At 42.8% G+C, this 22,075-nt stretch overlaps 2 protein-coding genes and 1 non-coding gene across 3 annotated transcripts; 2 read left to right on the top strand and 1 right to left on the bottom strand.

Moving 5' to 3' along the window:
- The first annotated feature begins 330 nt into the window (after positions 1–330).
- CCDC117 (coiled-coil domain containing 117) lies at positions 331–12,811 on the top strand. Its single transcript, XM_047088279.1, has 5 exons — positions 331–615; positions 1,280–1,330; positions 5,751–5,975; positions 6,414–6,551; positions 9,821–12,811. The coding sequence occupies exons 1-5, from the start codon at positions 434–436 to the stop codon at positions 10,056–10,058; spliced, it is 834 nt and encodes a 277-aa protein (XP_046944235.1). The 5' UTR covers positions 331–433; the 3' UTR covers positions 10,059–12,811.
- On the top strand, positions 4,474–4,578 carry LOC124518558 (U6 spliceosomal RNA). The gene has a single exon (XR_006963688.1). It is a non-coding gene; the product is annotated as a U6 spliceosomal RNA (small nuclear RNA).
- A 2,623-nt stretch (positions 12,812–15,434) lies between the features above and the next one.
- On the bottom strand, positions 15,435–20,321 carry XBP1 (X-box binding protein 1). The gene is given in 6 exon segments (XM_047088364.1): positions 15,435–16,580; positions 16,895–17,002; positions 17,005–17,040; positions 18,039–18,173; positions 18,986–19,082; positions 20,051–20,321. Coding segments are annotated over 6 exon segments (1,176 nt in total). The 5' UTR covers positions 20,293–20,321; the 3' UTR covers positions 15,435–16,022.
- Positions 20,322–22,075: the final 1,754 nt, after the last annotated feature.

Below are 22,075 nucleotides of genomic sequence, written 5' to 3'. Positions count from 1 at the left end.
TCAGCCACCCCAAGAGCTACATGTTTTTATTCATTTAATTCTCTCATCAACCCTAAGAAGATAGGTACTATTATCACCAGGTTTTACTATTGAGAAAACTGAGGTACAGAGGTGTGAGAATTGGAACCTATTTCACACTCAAGGCTCTTCAGAGCCGTCCTCCAGCCCCAGCCAGCTAAGCCGAGGCAGCCATCTTGTTTGTAGTCCTCTTCGACTGCAACTCCCAGCACCCTTCGCGACAGCAGCTCTCCACACACAACAAATCCCGGCGTGCCCCTCGGCGGCCCGGGGTGGAGGGTTCTAGAAGGCGTGACGTGGGGTTGAGAGCGGGCTCAGAGGCGGGCGCCTCTCAGCAGTCGCTGTGGCCGCAGCTGCCGGGCCTGGGGACGCGGGCGGCCGGGGCCGCGGACGCAGCCTCCTCGTCTCCCCGGCCATGGCCGCGCTCGGCCGGCCCTTCAGCGGCCTCCCTCTGAGCGGCGGCCCGGACTTCCTGCAGCCGCCGCCGGCCTTCCCCGGCCGGGCCTTCCCGCCGGGAGTGGACGGCGCCGAGCTGGCCCCGCGGCCGGGACCCCGCGCCTCCCCGAGCAGCCCCGGCGGGAGCGCGGCGCGCGGACGGTAAGGAGCCGACGGGGCGGGCGGGCGCGGTGCTGCGGCTCATTAATCCTCACGACCCTCCGCGGGGGGCTCCTGAGCCCCCACATAGCGGATGAGAAACTGATCCCCAGGGACGTTAACTGTAAGTCGCTTGGGGCCACACAGCCCGGGAGTCCGGGGAGGACCGCGGCAGGCCTGCGCTTCCGAAAAGTGAGCAGACTTTGCCGAGCTTGTCCACTTCGGGCCGGGGGTGGAACCCGGGCCGCCCGGAGCCCGACAGTCCGTCCCGTCGGCGCGGCCGCCAGTGCTAACTTTCGGCGCTTCTCAGACACTCACTCGGTTTCTCATCTGCAAAGAGGGACAGAAATGGGTCCTGCTAGTGAGACCGTGGAAGTAAAGTGCTTAGCACAGTGCCTGCCCCTAGAAACGTTTTCCCCACGTCGGTCCCTCCGGATTCATTTCCCACTCTCTTGACGAAGTCAGAAGTTGAGATTTCAACTTCTGACTCCGCCGGGACCACCCAACCAGACCGACCTTGTGATCTGGATATCCAATCCCAGTCGGGAAGGAAGGGGACAAGCCAGTACTTGTGGCATCGGCAAGATTATTGGGGAAAGGAAGAGTGGATGCCGAAAGCACAGGCTCAGTAAATTTCTCAATTGACTGATTTTGTTTGTTTCAACAGTGTTTCAGTTCGCTGTAAAAAGAAACACAAGCGAGAGGAGGAGGATGATGAGTAAGTTTCAGGTGCCATTTATTCACTTTGTGGTCATTTAATCTATTTTATATTCTCAGTTACCTAAAAGTGAAAAGGTGAAACGTTAGGTATCTGTGCAAGGAGGCACAAGGAACTGCTAACATTGGTCGCCTTTTAGGGAAAGTAACTGGGTAGCTGGCATGCCGGAGGGAGACTTCTCTCTGTAATCCTTAGCAATGTTTGAGTTTTCATCCATGTAAATATTATTACGTGCAGAAAGTAAAAGAATTTCAAGTGTGCAAAAGGGTAAAAATTGTAAAGTGTTAGAGTGCACGCTCCCCTTTTCTCCACAGGTGCAACCCCTGTTACCTGTTTCCAATTTCTCCTTTGGAAGATAATCTAAAAACTTAACGAGTTTATAACTGTGTATACCTCAGGTTTTCTACATTTCTAAGAAGGTAACTTCACATTGTGTAACACTTTGATCTTTTCATTTTGCTATCCTGTGGCTTGTTGCATATGGGCAGGTAGACCTCTACCTAATTTCTTTTGCAACATTGAATAGAATTCTGTTGTAAGTAGGTATAGATCATTAACCAGTCTCCTGTCCATGGCTTTCTAAATTCTTTCTAGTCTTTTGCTTTTACTGTAGGTTAAATCTACCATGCCCTTCTTTTTTAAAGTTCCTTGTAGGGGCGCCTGGGTGGCTCAGTCGGTTAAGCGTCTGACTTCGGCTCAGGTCATGATCTCTCGGTTGCTGAGTTCAAGCCCCACGTCGGGCTCTGTGCTGACAGCTCAGAGCCTGGAGCCTGCTGGATTCTGTGTCTCCCTCTCTCTCTGCTCCTCCCCTGCTTGCGCTCGCTCTGTCTGTCTGTCTCTCTCTCTCTGTCTCAAAAATAAACATTAAAAAAAAAGTTCCTCATATATATGTACAAGTAGGTTAATGGATTTCTAGATGGGGTATGGCATGCATTTTAAATTTGAACAAGAGTTGTTGCCAATTTATATTCCTTTTAACAGTGGAAATGGTTGCTTCTCCATCTTGTCACCAGAACTGTATTTTCAGACTGTTCATTTGTTTGTTTGTTTTCAAACTTTTTTTTTTAACCTCACTTCCGGGTAAAATAATTACATCTCCTAGACAGGCAGTGTAATAGAAAAATGAGTGAAAGAATCTCTCAAAGAAGATATCAAAATGACCAACCAAAAGAAAGGTGTTCATTTAACTTTATCAGTGTTTAGGAAAATGCCTAGTAAAAGCCTCAGTGTGATCTACTTTACCACCAGATATTGGAGCACCCAGTAACTCTGCAATACTATAGATGAGAATGTAAATTGGTACAAGCACTTTGGGAAATAGTTTGGCATTATCTAGTAAGTTGAAGGCATACCTACTCTGTTACCCAAACGTTCCACTCTTGAGTAGGTACACACTCGCAGCAGGAGGCACGTACAAGGTTCATAGCGTCCTTGTTCATAATAGCTCTAAGCTGGAAAAGACCCATAGGTCCCTCAACAGTAAAATGGGTAAATTAAATTCATACAAAGGAATTCTATTCAGTACAAAGGGGCAAAAGAGAATGTAATGCATTTATCAACATGGATATGTCTTATAAGCATAATATGAGCAAAAAAAAAAAAAATCCCAAGAATGTATACAGTACAATTTCCTAAGTATAAGGTTGAAAGCCAGGCATAGTTTTGCCCTAAACATTGTTTAGGGATGCATATTTACGTGCTTGATAATGTATTTTTTAAAAGAAGTAAATACTGTAATACAGTGTTTACCTGTAGGATGGAGAATATAGAGTACCATTTTGGGATGTTGGCAGAGGTCTGTATCTTGAATGTTATTATTTTTTTAATGCTTATTATTTTGAGAGAGAGCAGAGGAGGGGCAGAGAGTGAGAAGGGAGAATCCCAAGCAGGCTCCGCACTGTCAGCACAGAGCCTGATGTGGGGCTCAAATTCACAAACTGAGATCATGACCTGCGCCAAAACCGAGAGTCAGATGCTTAACCGACTGAACCACCCAGGCGCTCCTACAAATGTTATTTTTATGGATGCATATTTTCTAATTATTCATTGAATTGTATAAGTGTAGGATTTCATAGTTAAAATATGATCACTGTTTTAACTTCTATCTTGTAAATTAAAGTTACGTCGAACATCTTTTCATTTAATGCATTCGTGTTTCATTGTGTCAGTTGTTCATGTTTGTGCAGATTTCCTATTGCCGTATTGATCTTTTTCTTGTTCATCCATAAGAAATCTTTACGAAAGAAATCAGTAGTTTGTTATGTGTGTTATGCTTCCCCAAAATTTGTCATTTGCCTTTTAACTTTGTGTAGGTTTTGTTTGTTTTTTGGCCAGCAGAAACTTTGGATTTTCTAACTTTTTGAAGCATAGGCTAAATAGATTTGAAAGTTGTGTCAGTTTAAAAACCATCAGGCCAGACAGGATTTAGGTTCTTAATTGCCTTGGGATTGCTGCGCATACATAGGGACCTCTTTGCTCTTGTCTTTTGGAGTACTCTATAAGACATACTTGAATAAAGAGTCCCAGTGTTAAAAGTTTGAAGCGTAAAATCTGTTGGCTTAAAAAGTTAACCACCTTTGGGGTGCCTGTCTGGCTCAGTTGGTAGAGCATGCAATGGGGTTGTCAGTTCAAGCTCCACATTGGGTGTAACGCTTACTTTAAAAACTAAATAAAACCATCTTTAATTTACAGATGAAGAGATTGAGGCCCTGAGAATGAGGAACTTGACATTTGGATATCTAATGCGTGCTGCCCACCTGCCACTTCCATGGCTCTTATCTGTACTTTGAAGTCTTTTATATCACATTTTCTTTGGAGCTTAATTATCATTGATCTCTAATTGCTTGCAAATGGACCTACAAGGCATGAGATAATTTAGTCCAAATCGTGCTGGAGGTTAGAGATCAGAACGCAACTCTTACTCAGTTGCATTTCGTAGTTGAATTATTGGATGTGCTAGGAAATTATCTGTTCTCTCCAGATAGATGTATTCTTTTTCTTAGCTGGTTTTGTGTGTATAGTTTCTCCTGCTTTCCAAAACACCACACCATAAAACTATCCACTATTACAGAAATATTTGATGTATAGCTAGACATTTTTAATACTTTCTTATCAGTTAAAACCAACTATAAACTAAACATATTGTGCTCACTTCAGCAGCATGTGTACTAAAAATTGGAATGATACAGAGATTAGCATGTCTCCTGTGCAAGGATGATACACAGATTCGTGGAGTTACGTATATTCAGATTATAGCTATAGTTGTGAGCATAGCATAAGATTTAGAGTTGTTGAATCACTATGTTGTACACCGTAAACTAATGTAACACTGTGTCAACTATGCTAAAAAGAAAAAAAGACCTCAAAAAACTAAACCATTTTTTAAAAACATTTAATAGTTGATTCCAATAAAAGTCTAGGTTCAAGAGAGCATTGTCAGATTTTATATTGCCAGAGACTTTAATGTTGATTTTTGTATCCTTTTTTTTAAAGTTGATTTTTGTAGTTGTACCGTGAATAGAAATTTCTTGTAAAATACATACCACTTCCTTTGACCTTCAGTTTAGAGAGTCAGAAGCTGTGGTAGCCATTAACAAATTTTTTTTTTTTTTTAGTTGCAGAGCTGTGTTCTGTTTCTGACATTGCACTTGCTGATGCCCAAGCAATAAAGTACTTCTGGTCTAAATACTTAACTAGAATAGGACCAGTTGTCTATTTTACCTGCTTCAGAGTGTTTTCAACTAAATTGGGCATGTTGTAGTACATGCAAATACTAGTTCATGGCATAAACTTGAACTGTTGAACTTCCTGTAAGGAGGCCGCAAGTTCCAGTGAGAATGGCATAAGAGCTAGGACTTGGGAGCTTTGGTGTCTGGTGCCCAACGTGTAACTCTACCTTATATGACAAAGAGACTCAGAGCCAAATCATAGTCTCTGACATTCTGGAGAGGATCAAGAGAATCATCTACAGCCTATTGGAACATACCTGATCAAGCATGTATTTTCGTCCTGCAGGAGTATAGAACACCTGTAGACTATCTCCCCACGTGGAGCAAGCAGAATTGTGACAAAATATGGCTGGTGCTGAATTGCTGCTTTGTGGTTTTGGTTTCTGTACTTTCCACGTGACCTACCCAGAGCCAAATAGGAATGACTTTAAGTTCCCACATTGAATACTTCTAATCTGAGAAAGCAAAATCTTGCAGGTACAGTCTGATATAGTAGAGAGCAGTAGAAGAAAACATCTCAAGGAGGCTGTCAAGATGACAGAAAATGCAAAATTCTCCATCTTGCAATCACACACTATCAAAAATTAGAGTTTTTTGTATAAGAGTTTAGGCATAGGGATTAGACATAGGGATGATAAATGTTTTATTTATATGATTCTGAATTTTCATTGATTTTTTTTTTTTTTTTTCAGTTGTCCAGTAAGAAAGAAAAGGCTAACTGAAGCAGGGCTGTGTGCTGGTCCTAATGACTGGATTCTTTGTGCACATCAGGATATAGAGAGTCATGGAGTAAATCCGTGTACTAGTGGCCTCTCTGCACCTGGCATGTTAGATGTAATTTGTGAAGAAATGGATCAGACAACGGGAGAACCACAGTGTGAAGTTGCCCGAAGGAGGCTTCAGGAAATTGAGGACAGGTGAATGGGTAGTGTATGTTGCTGGCTTCTTGTTGGTCTCATGTGCCATCTCTGCTCTCTTAAGCTAGTCTAATTAGTCAGTTTGGTCATAATGGTGATCCTCAATCTCTCAGACTATGAACTCAAAGTTTACACATTAAATGTTAAAGTAAGTTCTTCTCATAGAACTTTGCTGGATGTTAGTGTTTCTGAATATTAATTTTTGGTTTATGGGAGTTTTCAGGGACATGTTCTTCAAATTTGATTGCATCTGATGTAAAACTTGTGTTAAATACTGAGTAACTCTTCTGCCTGTACTTTCTTCACTCAGCCTCATGTTTTACTTGATCTTTTCCTATAGCATCTGTTGCTTTTATTATTTTTTAAATTTTGTTCAATTGCTACAGTACATAACAGCTTGACTAATTTTTTTTCTCTGCTTCTGCTGCCTTTATTTAGGATAATTGATGAAGATGAAGAAGTTGAAGCTGACAGAAATATTAACCATCTCCCCAGTCTTGTTCTTTCTGACACCATGAAAACAGGTTTGAAGAGGGAATTTGATGAAGTCTTTACAAAGAAAATGATTGAGTCCATGTAAGTGTTGGTTCCTGGTTTCCCTTTAATTGTGATCTTGAAGGGAGACCTGGTGGTGTCTCCAGACAAGACCCGTGCTATCCTAGTCTTGTCTCCTCCTCACCATCCCAATGAAAGTACAATAGGTTTTCTATTTAGCTTAGTCTGGATACAGACTTTTTTCTTAGTTAACTGTGGGTGAACAAGATACTGTGCATGGACAAGTTTGAAGTATACATACCTTCTTAACCTCAGATTCTTTTGAAGTTCTGAAGTGGATGACCATCTAATAATTCGGGATGGGAGGATTGACGATAGCCTATTCTCTTAAAGTATTGTTGTAGGATATGGAACCACATTTCAAAAGCTCTTGTTTACCAGCCTCTCTCAGTTGTTCAGGAACACCATTAAGACCTAGAAAACAGGTGCCTGGGTGGCTCAGTTAAGTGTCCGACTTCGGCTTAGGTCATGATTTCACCACTCATGAGCCCTGCATCAGGCTCTGTGCTGACAGCTCAGAGCCTGGAGTCTGTTTTGGATTCTGTGTCTCCCTCTCTCTCTGCCCCTTTCCCACTCTGTCTCTCTCTCTCTCAAAAATAAATAGCATTAAAGAAAAAAATTTTTTAATAAAAATAAAAAATAAAAAGACCTTAAAAATAAACCAGAAGAAATCTACTATCAGCCAAAACAGTTACCACAAAGGCCACAATCCAAAGCTCGTGTTCTTGTCTCATAGTGGATAGTCTCTCAGGGCTTTAGCTCTGAGCCAGTTTGCTCTTAAGTTAGACCCAGCTTACTGAGCTCAGGTATCTGGATTCTTAGATCATCAGAGTAGAAACGAAGAAACAGCAAGTGAGAGCAGTACAAACTCATAGTAGTGAGTAGTGACAATACAGTGTGAGGACTAGAGCGGAAACTAGAAAGCACACATAACCTAAAAAGCAAAGCAGCCTGGGGCCATTAACATAAAAACTAATGCTAGTCTGTAATTCCTATAGTCCTTGAGCTTACAAGATCTGAAGCCATCATTATCCACGTGTAAAGTAATAGTCAAGTCACAAAGTGCCATTTAGGTGTTGCCTGGAAAATACCGTAGACAGATTTGATACTTTGTGAGGGTAAGTGTCAGATATCTGAAAAAACCTCTTAGGACACCAGCCCCAGTGATGCCAAGCAGATGAGGCATTATTGCCTTTGGCCACAGTGGGTTCAGCTGCTGCTTGATGTTAGATCACAGAGGTTTTGCATTAGCCCCCTAGCTCGAGCTTATAATTAACTAACCAGCCCTGAGAGTGGGTAAATAGCCAAGAGTAAACAGGTCATGTTGCCCTACAGCCTAAAAAAAATAGCAATTTCTGCTCTCAGTAGTTTTCCAGAAGCTAACCTTTGGGAGTATTCTTCATTGTGGTTTATTTAGTTTTATTTGCCTTTAGGTTCCAGAAACCATCAAACCATCACTGGATGGAGGAGGACTGAGGGGCAGGCAGGCCCTGGCAACATAATCGTTTAGACTTATTGCAAAAAGCATTATACTTCATAGTTAAACTAAGCAAAAGGTATACAGAGATGCTTTTAATGTGTTTGGTCAGTGTTTCATTTATAGTTTAGGGGCACCTGGGTGGCTCAGTCGGTTGAGCATCTATCTGACTTCGGCTCCGGTTATGATCTCATGGATCGTGGATTCGAGCCCCACATCGGACTCTGTGCTGACTGCTCAGAACCTGGAGCCTGCTTCGGATTCTGTGTCTCCCTCTCTCTCTGCCCCTCCCCCTCTTGCGCTGTGTCTCTCTCTCTCTCTCTCAAAAATAAATAAACGTAAAAAATTTATAATAGTTTAGTAAAAGATAGTAGCTCATATCTACTAATATTAACCACAATTTGAGAAACTTATAACAGCATTGAATCAAGGGCCTCTGTTTTTCTTTTTCTTTTTTTAATCTAATTTATTTTTTATAGTTTACATCCAAGTTAGCATATGGTGCAACAATGATTTCAGGAATAGAATCCTTAAGCCCCTTACCCATTTAGCCCATCCCCCACAACCCCTCCAGCAACCCTCTGTTTATTCTCTATATTTAAGAGTCTCTTATGTTTTGTCTCCCTCCCTGTTTTTATATTGCTTTTGCTTCCCTTCCCTTATGTTCATCTGTTTTGTATCTTAAAGTCCTCACATGAGTGAAGTCATATATTTGTCTTTCTCTGACTAATTTCACTTAGCATAATAAGGGGCCTCTTTTTCACATTGGATGTTTATATTGCTTTTATTTTTAAATATTTTAAGTAATCTCGGGGCACCTGGGTGGCTCAGTCGGTTAAGTGCCCGACTTCGGCTCAGGTCATGATCTCATGGTTTGTGAGTTCAGGCCCCACGTGGGGCTCTGTGCTGACGGCTAAGAGCCTGGAGCCTGCCTCAGATTGTCTCCCTCTTTCTGTTCTTCCCCCACTTGCCCTCTGTCTCTTTTTGTCTCTCAAATATAAATAAACATTAAAAAAAAATTTTTTTTAAGTAATCTCTATGCCCAGTGTGGGGCTTGAACTTAACAACCCTGAGATCAAGAGTCACATGCTCTTCTGACTGAGCCAGTCAGTTACTCCTGTGTTAGTTTTAATCACAGCATCAGTACAGCTGGTTGGTTTGGTTAAAAATGCATGCAGAACTGTAAAATTATATGTATTTGCGTGTCTTTCTAAAGATATGTTTGGATCATCACAAGTCTATTTTTTTGTTTTTTTTCTGTTTTTAGTTTATGTACTTAGGGGCACGTGGGTGGCTCAGTCAGATAAGCGTCTGACTCTTGACTTCTGTTCAGATCATGATCTCACGATTTGTGAGTTTGAGCCCTGCATGGGTCTTAACGCTGACAGTGCAGAGCCTGCTTGGGATGCTCTCTCTCTCTGCCACCCCCCCTTCCCCCTCTCACTCGCACTGTCTCTCAAAATAAATAAAATTTTAAAAGAAAAAAAATAAAGTTTACTTACTTATTTTGAGAGAGAAAGAGAGAGAGAACGAGCAGGGGAGGGGCAAAGAGAGGGAGAGAGGATCTGAAGTGGGCTTTGTGCTGATAGCAGAGAGCCGGATGCAGGGCTCGAACTCAAGAACCATGAGATCATGACCTGAGCTGAAGTTGGATGCTCAACTGACTGAGCCACCCAGGTACCCCATAAGTCTCCTAGTTTGATGCCATCAGTTCTTAACTCTAGATATTTGGTAGCAAACATTAGCTTTTCAACATGTATCCTTTATTTCTGTATCCTAAAAGTTTTGATAAAGTCTGTGTTTTATGTCTTAGGAGCCGTCCTTCCATGGAGCTTGTGCTCTGGAAACCTCTCCCTGAACTCCTTTCTGATAAGCCAAAGCCGTCATCTAATGCTAAGAACTACACAGGAGAGAGCCAAACCAAGCATGCAGCTGCCGGCACTGCCTTCCCTGGGAGAACTGAACTGTTTTTGGAACCTCGGCAAACAGGGATGCCTGTTTACAGTGGTTTGGAGACAGCCGCTTGCACAGAAGAAGAGATGGAACTCTAGAAACCAGTTTCTATGCTAAAGTTGTCAAATTTTAGAAGGCTCATGTATTTAGTCGTGAGCCTACTTGTATAGTATAGGGACTTGAAAGTTTTATAAAACGGGTGTAATAATATCTCCACCTGTGATTTGGGGTGGGACTCTTCATTTTGGGTAGCCATTTCTTGAATCCAACTTTTTGCCAAGGAAGCTTGTCTCAAGGGAAAAGCAGTTTTCCAGGGGCTTATTAAGGGAATGTGAAATTGCGGCCTGCAGAGGCAAGTATAAAAGCTGTGTATCTAAGGGTGACTTAAGTCATCTGTGACATTATCTAAACCATTCAGATAATCAGAGAAAATTCAGATGCTTGAATCTGAAAAAGATGCATTAAGAAAGAAGGATGCTCCTACTATGACTGTGCCCTGACAGTTGAGTCACAACTTCCATCTATGGATATAGGAGCTCTGTTTACGATGGTGACTGTGTATGATTGGGAAGAGGAGGGAGAAAAGCAGTAGCTTAAGCCTATTGCTAAGAGATTTAACAGAGGCTCTGAAACTTGTATGTTGTCCGTTCTGTGTATCTATATTGATTTAATAGCTGGTAGCATTGTGGCTCACCTCTTAGCCTCTGCAAATGCAATGAAAATAGAAAGAAAAGGTTTTTCCTTCAAGGCTTTTTTGCCTTGTGCTACTGTTGCTCCTTGGTTTCCCTTGCACGACACTTCAGGAGTGTTTACAACGTAATTAACTTTGAACGATAGTTAAAAAGTGATTGTGAGGTAACCCATGTGTAAATTGGCTACGGAAGAAAGTTCCCTTAAGTAATCCCAAGGAACTGCCATGTCAGCTAAGCCCAGCATTGATAGATATTTTTAAAAGGTTACGCCTATGTTAGCAAGTCGAGTATTTTAGTGTTAACGTAGAAAACAGTGACAGAATAATGAACTGAGAACATATGGGTGAGTGACATTGAGATGTACTGAACTAGCCACTTTGCCCGGTGCTTCAGCTGTTGGTGCAGTAAACCTCAGAGTTAATAGAGAACAGCTTCCTGCTAATAGGACATCATCTTGAGGAACTAAATAAACCAGGCTCAAGGTGTCCTTTGGGGATAACCAGGATTGAAGTTTTTTTATTTCTCAGGAAGGGCTCTTCTGTGTGGCAAGGACTCAGTAGTGCCGATTAAAACAACACTTCCTTTAGTGCTACAGAATATCCACTATAACTTATTAAATGAGTGTAATAGTGTAATACTGGCCCTTAAAACACACAATGGGAGACCACCCCAGTTCTTTTTGTTCTGTTTTGTTTTGCGGGTTTCTTCCTCCTTTGTAGGAATCAGATATCTTATGTAGAAAAAAAAATGGTTTATGCCAAGTAGAGGTGACTTTTGAGAAACCAGCTCCCAGGCATTTTTGAAACCCATGCTGAAATCCCTCCCCTTGTAACAGATGGCGTAGAAGTAACAAGTCTGTTCATTGGACTGTTTCTTCCTTTGCCTGTTGTTCCTGCTTTCTCTATTTCTGTCTGGATAGTCAGGAAAAGATTTAATGTTTAATATTTAAACAATATTTAATGTCTACACAGTAAAATTATTCGAACTTCAAACCAGTATTAAAACCAGTTGGAAACCAGCTAATAGTTTCTTAATCTCAGATTTAGAGATGAATGTAAACTGTATTCTGTTGAAATGTGCAAGTGTTTGATTCATGCTGTTTGAAAAACTCCTGCCTTTAGGTCATTGTTTAATGGGACCAACTTACAAAGTTTGTAGCCTTAAAGAAATTGCCGTGCTAAAAAATTTTGTTCTGGTGTAACTTAAAAACATGAAGTGACCATCCAGAATTTGGAGTTCGTCCCAGTGTTAGGGTGGAAGGGGTGACGACTTTGCAGAGAAGGACCCAAAACACACTAAGAGTGTCTTCGATAGGAATTGTGGGGCAAGCCTCTGCTCGAAGGTCTGTATGAGGAAAAGGAGGAACAGCTCCAAAACAAGGTTCTGATACCACTGGTAACTATAGGAGAGAATTAAGAATCTGTTCATTAAAATCCAAACAACTTGTTTCAGGAGTCAGATTATCTGACGTGATTAATTATTTCTGCAGGAAAATGGATGTTTAATGCTCCTTTTTAAACTTTATCCTTTTGCATATGTTTGTACAGAAATTTTCTTCATCCTTGTGGTGCTTATTCATCTGAGCCGTTTCCACAGTCTCCATGCCTCTGCTTTGTTTTTCTTTGTTTTTCTTTTATAGTGTAAGGCTTTTGCTTTTGCCTTAAGGTTTCTCTAGGGAATCAACAGGTCTTTTCATTTCGTACAGCTTTGAAGCATGGATCAAACATTGGCTTATTATGCTAATGTGTGAAGAGAAAAACTATCTAAAGCAGGTGAGCTTTAATGAACAAATGTATATTTTCTCTGAGTTTGAGTAGGTGTGTGTGGGTTTTTTTTTTTAATATAAAGTTAAGTCCAGTTCTCAAAAATATTAATCAGTCGTTAAAAAAAAAAAACAAAAACAACTCATTTTCAAAAAAGGTGCAAATATAAAATTTAGAAAAAAACAAACTAGGGTGTGGGGCTAGAACCATGAGAAGAAATGCTTATTTATAAGCAGGTTCGTTAATTATTTTGGATTTGAAATTTGGTTTCATTATTTAATAGTGACAAGAATGGTGTAGTACTAGGAAGGTTCTGGAAGATACTGTCAACTTTAAAATGAGAATCTGGTGTTTCTGTATTTTATTGTTTTCAATAAAACTTCTTAAGTGTTTTGATTTTGAGGTATTTGTATTCCTGCACATAAGTAAACAAAATTAACTACCTCTTTTTTTAAATTGTATTTAAAGCAGCATTCATATTAGTGAGGGGCTTAAGTTTATTTTGAAGAGGTGACTATGTTGGGTTATAAGTAAGCTTCATAAATGAATTAGCTATTTCCAAAATAAACTAGGTTTTGCCGTTCTAAAACCCACAGAATGCTTTCCATTCTACTTAGCAATTTGCTGCTGTCAGTCAATAGCATTGATTGGCAGTCGTGACTGATTGCCAGTATTCGGATGGCAGTAGTGACAGTCTTCAAAACTGTTTAAATATAGAGTTGGAAACAGTATATGGACTTCACAGCATTTTTGTTTTTACAAGTTGGGGACCTTTAAAAATAGGGAATAAGAAAATTGCATGGTATTTGGTTAGTGGTCATTCCCTAAGAGTTGACAGGTCACTGGGTGGCAGTGTTGCCTGCATATTTACAATCTTGATAACCGTGAATCCCTGAATCGTGGGCAGGCGGAGTTAAGTTTGGGGTGCAATTGTGGAAAACTCAGGATATTGTTTTTCACTAAAATTTGGAAATCACAGCTAAAAGTTACCTACCCTCGTTATTTTACAGATTTGGAAACTAAAGCTTAAGTAGTGAATGACAGTTTAGTATTAGAATCAAACTCAGCAGGTTCAGTGTTCTTCCTACTTGACCATTGGTTTTACAGTCTTCTCATAGAATACCTTAAAATGTCATTTAAATTTCATTAAAATAATCTTCAATAGAGTATGGTTCAGTCAGTGTGATACTAAACTCCTTGAGAAAATACAGTTTTGTGTATATCTGTCTGGTCCAAATACTCTGCCAGTGGCATTTTAGAGCTCAGTTGCATGCATTTAGACTACAGCTCCAGCAAGACAAGGATGTTGTCTTTCAACAACTGATTAGTGGGTAAACAGGCCCGTCTTCCTGTCCTTTAATGAACTTGAGAAGTCCCCAGGTAAAGATTTCATTCTTAGCATAATAGAATTTAACTGATAAAATCTTTCTGGAGTAGGCAGGGTTACCTTTTGCCTACAGTTCTGTTCCTACCTTATGTCTGCTCCAGTAGCGTACCTAGTAGCAAAGCAAGGGGGCACATATACATTGGTATTACAAGACCCAGGAAAATGGTGTGCAGACATTTGTCACCTGATTCACTTTCAGTTACGGACAGCCCTCTGCATCTAATAGAAATCTTGCTTTGGTTTTGCAGAAGGAGATCTTGATTTTTATTTGACCAATTTGTTTCAGTAAGATATCCTTAAATAACAGGTGTTTTGTCAAGGCTGAGCAGTGTTGGGTCATTTTCACCCATCTGTGCAGGAAATGAAAACCCTGAAGATCAACGCAGGTTATGTATGTCCTGTGTTATCCCTGTTCGTACAGCTGCCTCTTTCATGTGATGTCATTCAATGTAAATTATTTGAGCCTCAATCTCCAGATGCTTCTGCAATTATGATGGAGAGTGGCTAAAATTCATCTGTAATTGCATTTGCCTAGACAATCCCTAAATAGACACCCAGCACTTAGGTTTTCAGTTATAGAAAACCAGGTGATCAGATTTTTAATCATGGGGACAGCTGGAGGCTGTTGTACATTTATAATACAGAAACTGAGCCTAAGCAAGCTTGCATTGCCAAGAATAGGATTGAGCTCTGGCCTTAGTGACCAGGGATTTTAGGCTGTCGTGTGGACATGCCTCCAATCACACCAAACATATCCCCTTATACTTGGCTGAAAGTATAGCCTGCTTTGTCTTGCTGCTTGGGATTCTTTGAATCCTTTTGTCTACACTCCTTTACTTTGACCTCTCCAGTGGTAGGCTTAATATTGGCACAGGATGCTGGCATAGGTGAAATGATTTCTGAGGGAAGCCCTTCAGTACCTTCTAAGAGGATTCCCAAGGAAAAACGCACATGAAGGATGAGGTTATCATCTCTATAGCTTTGGGGTAATGTTGACGTGTCAGATTTTTCCTTGAACAGGTTCATTCTGTGAAACAAATTCCAGGGTATATAAAATGCTGTAAGATTAAAATCCCTAAGTGGATTAGGGGAAAATAGCTAACTTTTGAGTGCTTGGGATGGTGCCTAAGTGTATATATACCAAGAGCTTATAATGTATCACCTCTAGCAACCTTTAGATAGTGACTATTATGCCCCTTTACAGGTGAGAAAGTGATATTGCATGTCCAGGATTACCTGGCAAACCAGTGGCAGACTTAAACTTGAGTCTAGAAAACGTTAATCCCTGTAAAAATGCCAAGAGAATCTTGATATTTAATGGCATGTTTTTCTCTTAAGATGGTATATAGCAAAATAATGGTTAAGTGTTCTAGCTTGGTCACTTAATGTCTGTAATATTGGCCAGTAAAGCTAAAGAAGCTCAGAAATACAGTAACTACTCAAAGAATAGGTTCCTATCACTTATGGCAGCCAAGAATCGAAGCAGGCAGTAATTAAGGGGGTAAAACTTTCCGTCGCTTTAAAAAGCGGCATGCTATGCTCCCTGAAGTTGGATAAATTACTATTGTGGCAATCAGTGAAACAAAACAGTAAGACTTAAAAAGCCCAAGAAGAAATCAAAGAACAAAGACATTGCATTGCACTTTTTAATTGCACAGGTAGTTTTAAATAAATGGAGAAAGCACCTTCCAAAAGTTACACTAGCAGGGAAAGATTTCATCAAGCATTTACATAGTAAATTTCCATAGTTTTACAAAAGATTCTTGATCTTTACTTGAACTGTACATGAGGGAAAGGAGTCCCCTCAGGTAGGTGTTCTCTCTGCTTGCAGAAGCAAACTAAAATACCTAAAATCGGAGACAAGCCTGGGATGCCAAGAAGGGAGAAAAATGATAAAGGGCCATTCATAAATTCCATGTCTAAGACACTTGTCCAGTGACCCTTACAGAAGAATTTTAGGGCAAACTTCTGCCCTTAAGATAAAGGTACAACCTCAAAAGCTGTGATTCTAGATTATAGTAATAAATCTGAGTACCTTGGACTGCTGGATGACAAAAGACAATACTTGGGGTGACCTATAAAGTTTGAACAAATACTTTAGAGGAATTCCCTAGGACTGTACACCCTCTACTTTGGCTTTGTGAATGAAGCATAGGCTTCTCTGCTATCTTCCAGGCAGTGTAATAGTCAAGGAAAAGGGCAACAGCACTGGATCATTCCTTAGACACTAATCAGCTGGGGAAAGAGTTCATTGGCAAAAGTGTCCTCCCAAGAATGGTCTACACCAAGCAGAGAGGACATGTCGCTGAAGGGGGAAGGGGAGCCCTCATATCCACAGTCACTATAAGCATCCAGTAGACAGGAAGATGGCTTCGGGCAGTGGCTGGGTGAAAGTAGATCTGAGGTACCCAGTTCTGGAATGAAGTCATCTTCTACAAGTTCTTCCTTCACTGAGACAGTGAATTCAGGGTGATCTTTCTCTGAGGGGCTGAAAGGTGCTTCCTCAATTTTCACTACCACATTTGCTTGGCTCTCTGTCTCAGAGGGTATCTCTAAGACGAGGGGCTTGGTATACACGTGGTCAAAACGAATCAGTTCATTAATGGCTTCCAGCTTGGCTGATGACGTCCCCAGTGACGGAGAAGGGGAGGCCGGTAAGGAACTGGGTCCTTCTGGGTAGACCTCTGGTTGTTCCTCCAGGCTGGTAGACTCTGGGGAAGGACATCTGAAGAACATGACTGGATCCAAGTTGAACAGAATGCCCAACAGGATATCAGACTGCAAGAGGCAAAAATTCAATGGAATCCAATCATTAGAATGCACCCAAGAATCTACCTTAGAACACTACTAGGTCCCACAATGTAAGTTAATCATTACGCAACAGGACGACCTCCGAGACCCACAGACCCATTTACCTACACCTCTCTCTGTGCTCTAAACCATCCGCAGATAGGGAAGACCGTCAATATTCACTTCTAACCCAACCAAAACCAACTTCTCCTGCCCTCCTCTGCCTGGTTAGGGATATCAGCCATCAAACAGATGGAATTAACAAGTTATAGACCTTTTCACTAAATCCCAATAACCCCTACCTCAGAGTCTGAAGAGTCAACACCGTCAGAATCCATGGGGAGATGTTCTGGAGGGGTGACAACTGGGCCTGCACCTGCTGCAGAGGTGCACGTAGTCTGAGTGCTGCGGACTCAGCAGACCCGGCCACCGGCCTCGCTCCATTCCCCTAGGAGGAAAGACCACCGTGGATGAACAGTTCAAACTGCTGAGTCCTCAAGGAAACACTCACCAGGCAACTGTGGTTCTCTACTTTCAAGAAAGCTAGAAAACTATTCTTTAGAGCTGAAACCTTTCCCTTACCTTTGTTACCTTTCCATTTTATGGAGTCCTCCACAAGAAGAGGAGGAAAGGTTAAGACTAACTTCATTCTCATTTTCTATGCAATGAAACATTTTCACTCCCCAAGCAAAGATTCACAAAGGGCTGAAATTCTTAAATAATATCTTCAGAGATGTTCTCCATAATAATGTGTTTTTTTTTAATTTTTTTTATGTCTTTATTTTGAGAGACAGAGCACAAGCAGGGGGAGGGGCAGAGAGAGGGAGACACAGAATCCCAAGCAGGCTCCAGGCTCTGAGCTGTCAGCACAGAGCCTCACACAGGCCTTGAACCCACAGACTGTGAGATTCTGACCTGAGCTGAAGTCGGACGCTTAACCGACTGAGCCACCCAGGGCCCCCATCCATAATAATGTCCTTAATAAAGTACTGCAGTGCATTTAGGCCCCAAATCTTTCTGGACAGTAATTTCTTACAGACTAGAACGGCCCTACTGTCAATCTTAGACCACTTAAGTGATCTCAATAAATGGGCCAGGTCCATACATTAAAACCCATGCATCACCTTCTATCAGAGGGGTGTCACCATCAAAATGAATCCTTTCCCTACTTATTCATATTCATCAAAAAACCACTATAGTTTTAGTAGCGTTCGGTCAGATTTGACTGGCTCTGTTTCTCTAGTTCTCCTTAATGCTGACATGGTACATTCTGTTGGCTATCAGTATTGTTAGTACTTGCTTTTAGAGAGCTGTGTAACTTATTTTAATTATTAGGCTCTAGTACTATTCACTACCCAGTTGAAAAACGAGTTTAAGTGTCATTAAGGGGTCATGTTACTTAGAACCAGTTCTCACACAGGACATCAGATATAGGAGACAACTCACCTTGGTCTGGGTCTCTGCCTCCTCTTCAGTAAGCAGGGCATCCATCCCCAACCGCTGTCTTAACTCTTGGTTCTCCACTACAAGGCCATGCGTCTTCTCTCGTAAAAGCTGATTTTCTAGCAAGAGTTTCTGGTTCTGTGAAAAAGTTCATAAGAAGCTATTAAAACATCCAGTTCTTTCACTTAAGGGTCCACCTGGTGAAGTTTCACTACAGCTCGTTTCCTTTCCTTCTCCTTCACCTTTTGGAAAACACTTATACAGTTGTTCACAGTAGGTATTCTAAGGAAAGGTCATAGTCATGAAAAATAAGAAGTGCCATTTTGTGGGGTCACAAATACCACAATGCCTCTAACTACTAATATAGACCCAGCAAAGGGTGACTTGTGACTTTAAATATAATGGCAAAAAAAAATCCTATCTTGAACTAGCAAGTAATAATAGAAGTGACAACAGCGAACCATAAAATCAAAATATGTTTAAACGTGTGTGTGTGTGTTTTCCTTATCGTATTTTGCTGGCAACAATTTAAGATTAGGTAATCAGTGGACCATAGAAGGGGAAGGGAAACGTTAGCAGACTTTTGGCCAAGCCAGGAAGGGTCTCAGGTTTAAGCGACAATTTCCTATGTGCTTTTAGGAATTTCTTAGTACTAACTTGATAAACGTAATGTTGTGATGTTGTAACTCGCCAACCTTGAGACAGATCTCACACGGATGGATGCCAGCAGGTCCCAGCGGGTCGATCGCTTCTGCTCTCCTCAAGCTTCACCACTTAACCACTTAATTACCTAGCTCCCCTAATTTAGACTAGTTTAACTTCCAATTAACTGTCCAACTGTATTCTACAGAGACGGAAACAACTTGGGATAGGCAGCAAACATCAGAACATTCACCAAGGAAGGATGTACGAGAAATAAAAGGTAAGAGTTTGACCTTAAGTATTTTTACCTCTTCCTCCAAATCTACCACTTGCTGCTCCAGCTCACTCATTCGAGCTTTCTTTCGGTCTCTGGCAGTCTGAGCTGCCACTCTGTTTTTCAGTTTCCTGAGAACAGAAGAGACATACCACAGAGTCATTCCCAAACCTTATTTATATCTTTATTTGAAAACTTGGCCAGCTGCTGCTTTCATTTTCACTTAACAGTATACGGTAGACTAAGGTAAAATACACTCCAGGCTCCTCCCCTCAATGAAACGAAACAAAAAATACAGCATTTTTCATGGATCTAGCTTAAAAAATGCTTCATTCTTCCCCATATTGCGTCATCCACACCCCCGTCGCATCCCGGCCACAGCAAGGACGCTGGACACAAATACTACTCATCTTGCATCATAAGAGATTTCCTCCTCCCCTTTTTTCACTCCCTCCTAGAACTCAAATAAGGGAGAGGCGGATGCCTTTCGCCCTTGCCGACATTCTGGGCAGTCCCGGGACGCCTGGGCCCGTGTCTGCTCAAGGAGGCACTTATGTCACAAAAGGCACACTGATCACAGAAAAACTAACATTTGAGGAGAGGTGAATACGTGGCATTTCTCAGCCGATCTTTCCAAAGACCTCATGAAATAGATACCATCTTAAGAACGCGGAGACTAAGTTTGACTAGTGAGCCTCACAGACCTCACAGCCCTTCCAACAATTGTCATTTCGGCTCCGCGCCTTCCCAAAATAGTAGGTAAACCAGGAAAAGGCTCCTCGACTCCCTGCTACTGCCCAAATTCAGAAACATTGAATGACAGGTCTGCGGTCACATAGCATGAGGACTCGGAACCCATGTGCCCGAACACCCAGCTCTATGTATCTCTGACATTAGAGACAAAATTGGGCTAGTGGGGGATTAAAAAAAAAAAAAAAAAAAAAAAAAGGCCTAGGCGGCCCCGCACTCCCGACTTCCTGCCCCGCCCCGCCCCACGCCACGCTGGCACCGCACCGGTCAGGCCAAGGGCGCCCGAGCGCGGCAGGCGGCCAGTCCCCGGCCCCTCGCCCTCAGCGTCCGCGCTCCGACCCTCGCCCACCTCCGCAGCGCCTTCTCCTCGGGGCTCAGGTGCGTGAGGCGCTGTCGCTTGCGCGCCTGGGGTGGTCCCCCGCTCGCCGCCTCCGGGCTGGCCCCTCGTTGGCCCGGCACCATAAGTGGCAGAGCCCGGCCGGCCGGGGCTCCGGCGGCGGCGGCGGCGGCGGCGGCGGGCTTGCCGGACAGAAGCAGCACTTTGGGGGCCCCGGCGGCCGGGCTCTGCGCGGATGCCGCCACCACCACCATGGCCCGAGAGTGTGTACGCCAGTGCGCGCCGCCGCCGCCGTCCTCGGGGCGGCCCCGCCGCACCCAGACTTTCTACGGTCGTGGCCCTACGCGATTGGCCAGCGCCGCGTGACGCGTGGCCGCTCTCGGCACCCATTGGTCCGGCCGGCCCCTAGGAGGCGGGGCCTGAGCGTCCAGCGTGGCGGCTGCGAGGCCCAAGCCGGAGGGGGCGGGGGCGGACCGGGAGGACCCCGGGATGCGGCCTGGAGGGCCTGGAGATTCCAGGTCTCTTCTGCAAGGGCCCGGAGACTCGCGGAATTTCCTCATCGGACGGGTTTTTACCCCCTAGGCTGACGCAATTCCACCTAGAACGACTGTGTTTAATTCCAAACGAAGAGATTTCCAGACTGATGATTTTATACCAAGACCGCTTGTCACCAGCAGGCTGTCACCTCTGCCCGACCATATTTTATGTCGTGCGCCACGTCGGGCTCCAAGTGGAGCGGAAAGTCGGGAGAGCGCGCCAGCGGGGCCTTGGATTAGAGAAAAGCCTGCAAAGAATTCCGCGAAATAAAGAGTGGTTAGGGAATGAGATCGCGCGTTTTATAACTAGACTTGGCTCTTAGGTGAGGTTTCATAAACTGAGGCTTGTGATCTCCGAGTGGAAGGAATACATGTAATTTTAATTTGCATTTCTAAGTTTTCTATTATGAGCATACTTTTTTCATTTCACGTGTTAAAACGAGGGTCCCGGGGTCTACCTTCAGCCCCCCTGGCACGCGGAGAGGATCGAGGCTCCTGCCCTGACAGCTCAGGAGCAATTTAGGCACATAAATTTATTAGAATCGAGAAATCCGTGGAATCACTCCCCACAGGCATGTTCACTTCTTTTGAAGCAAATTACAAAATGTTAAGTTCCCTGGAATTACAAAGTGATACTTAACTTTAGCAAGTACTTACCGCTTCCCCTGTGCTTAGCACCGTAATGGGTTCCAGGGATGCAAACATTAGTGAAACTAGCTGGTGGCTGGCACTACTCAAAAAGTGAAAAGATAGAATGGGTTTAGGTAATTTTTCAGTGTCATTAAGTCGGATTAGCTCGTCAATTATATTTTGGTGGGGAGGAAACAGGATAGGAAGAGGGAACTAAATCAAATCAGTCTTTTGATATACAGATCCGTTCTCAAGAGGCACAATTTCTGTTATTCCCAGAACTGGGCCATGAGTCTCCCACAGTACACTGAGCTAGCTTGTGCACCTCAGGGCGACCTGAGCATACACTGCTTCAGAGAACTGGAAAAGAGGGTTGGGAGGTGATCAGAGAAGCCCCTGTTAGTCCAGCAGGGTGTATGTGAGTAACCGTGTGGAGAAGGGCAGAGAAGAAGAGGTGGATGGAGTGCGTTTTGGTCTTGGTTAACGGGGTAGAAATGGAATGTTGAAATTGACTCCTCCAGTTTTGTTTTCAAGGCTTTTTCAAGGCTTTTATCTTCTTTTTTTTTTAAAGTTTTTTTTTTCAACGTTTTTTATTTATTTTTGGGACAGAGAGAGACAGAGCATGAACGGGCGAGGGGCAGAGAGAGAGGGAGACACAGAATCGGAAACAGGCTCCAGGCTCCGAGCCATCAGCCCAGAGCCTGACGCGGGGCTCGAACTCACGGACCGCAAGATCGTGACCTGGCTGAAGTCGGATGCTTAACCGACTGCGCCACCCAGGCGCCCCAAGGCTTTTATCTTTTTGATAAACATTTAAAATCATGCTCAAAAACAGTAATTTGACCCAATGCAGATTACTATCCATGAAGTC

Source organism: Lynx rufus, unplaced genomic scaffold (genome assembly GCF_022079265.1).
Source record: "Lynx rufus isolate CCGP_SWC_20201006 ecotype Redwood Valley unplaced genomic scaffold, mLynRuf1.p SCAF_24, whole genome shotgun sequence".
Taxonomy (NCBI): Eukaryota; Metazoa; Chordata; class Mammalia; order Carnivora; family Felidae; genus Lynx; species Lynx rufus.
The sequence above is the reverse complement of the archived record's forward strand: the minus strand, read 5'-3'. Positions and strand labels throughout refer to the sequence as shown.

Bases quoted from the DNA above. Each gene is read 5' to 3' on its own strand.
- CCDC117 (XM_047088279.1), top strand. From the start codon at position 434: ATGGCCGCGCTCGGCCGGCCCTTCAGCGGCCTCCCTCTGAGCGGCGGC. The intron at 1,331-5,750 runs GTAAGTTTCAGG...TTTTTTTTTCAG, and splicing joins CGAGAGGAGGAGGATGATGA to TTGTCCAGTAAGAAAGAAAA. The intron at 6,552-9,820 runs GTAAGTGTTGGT...TTTATGTCTTAG, and splicing joins AAGAAAATGATTGAGTCCAT to GAGCCGTCCTTCCATGGAGC.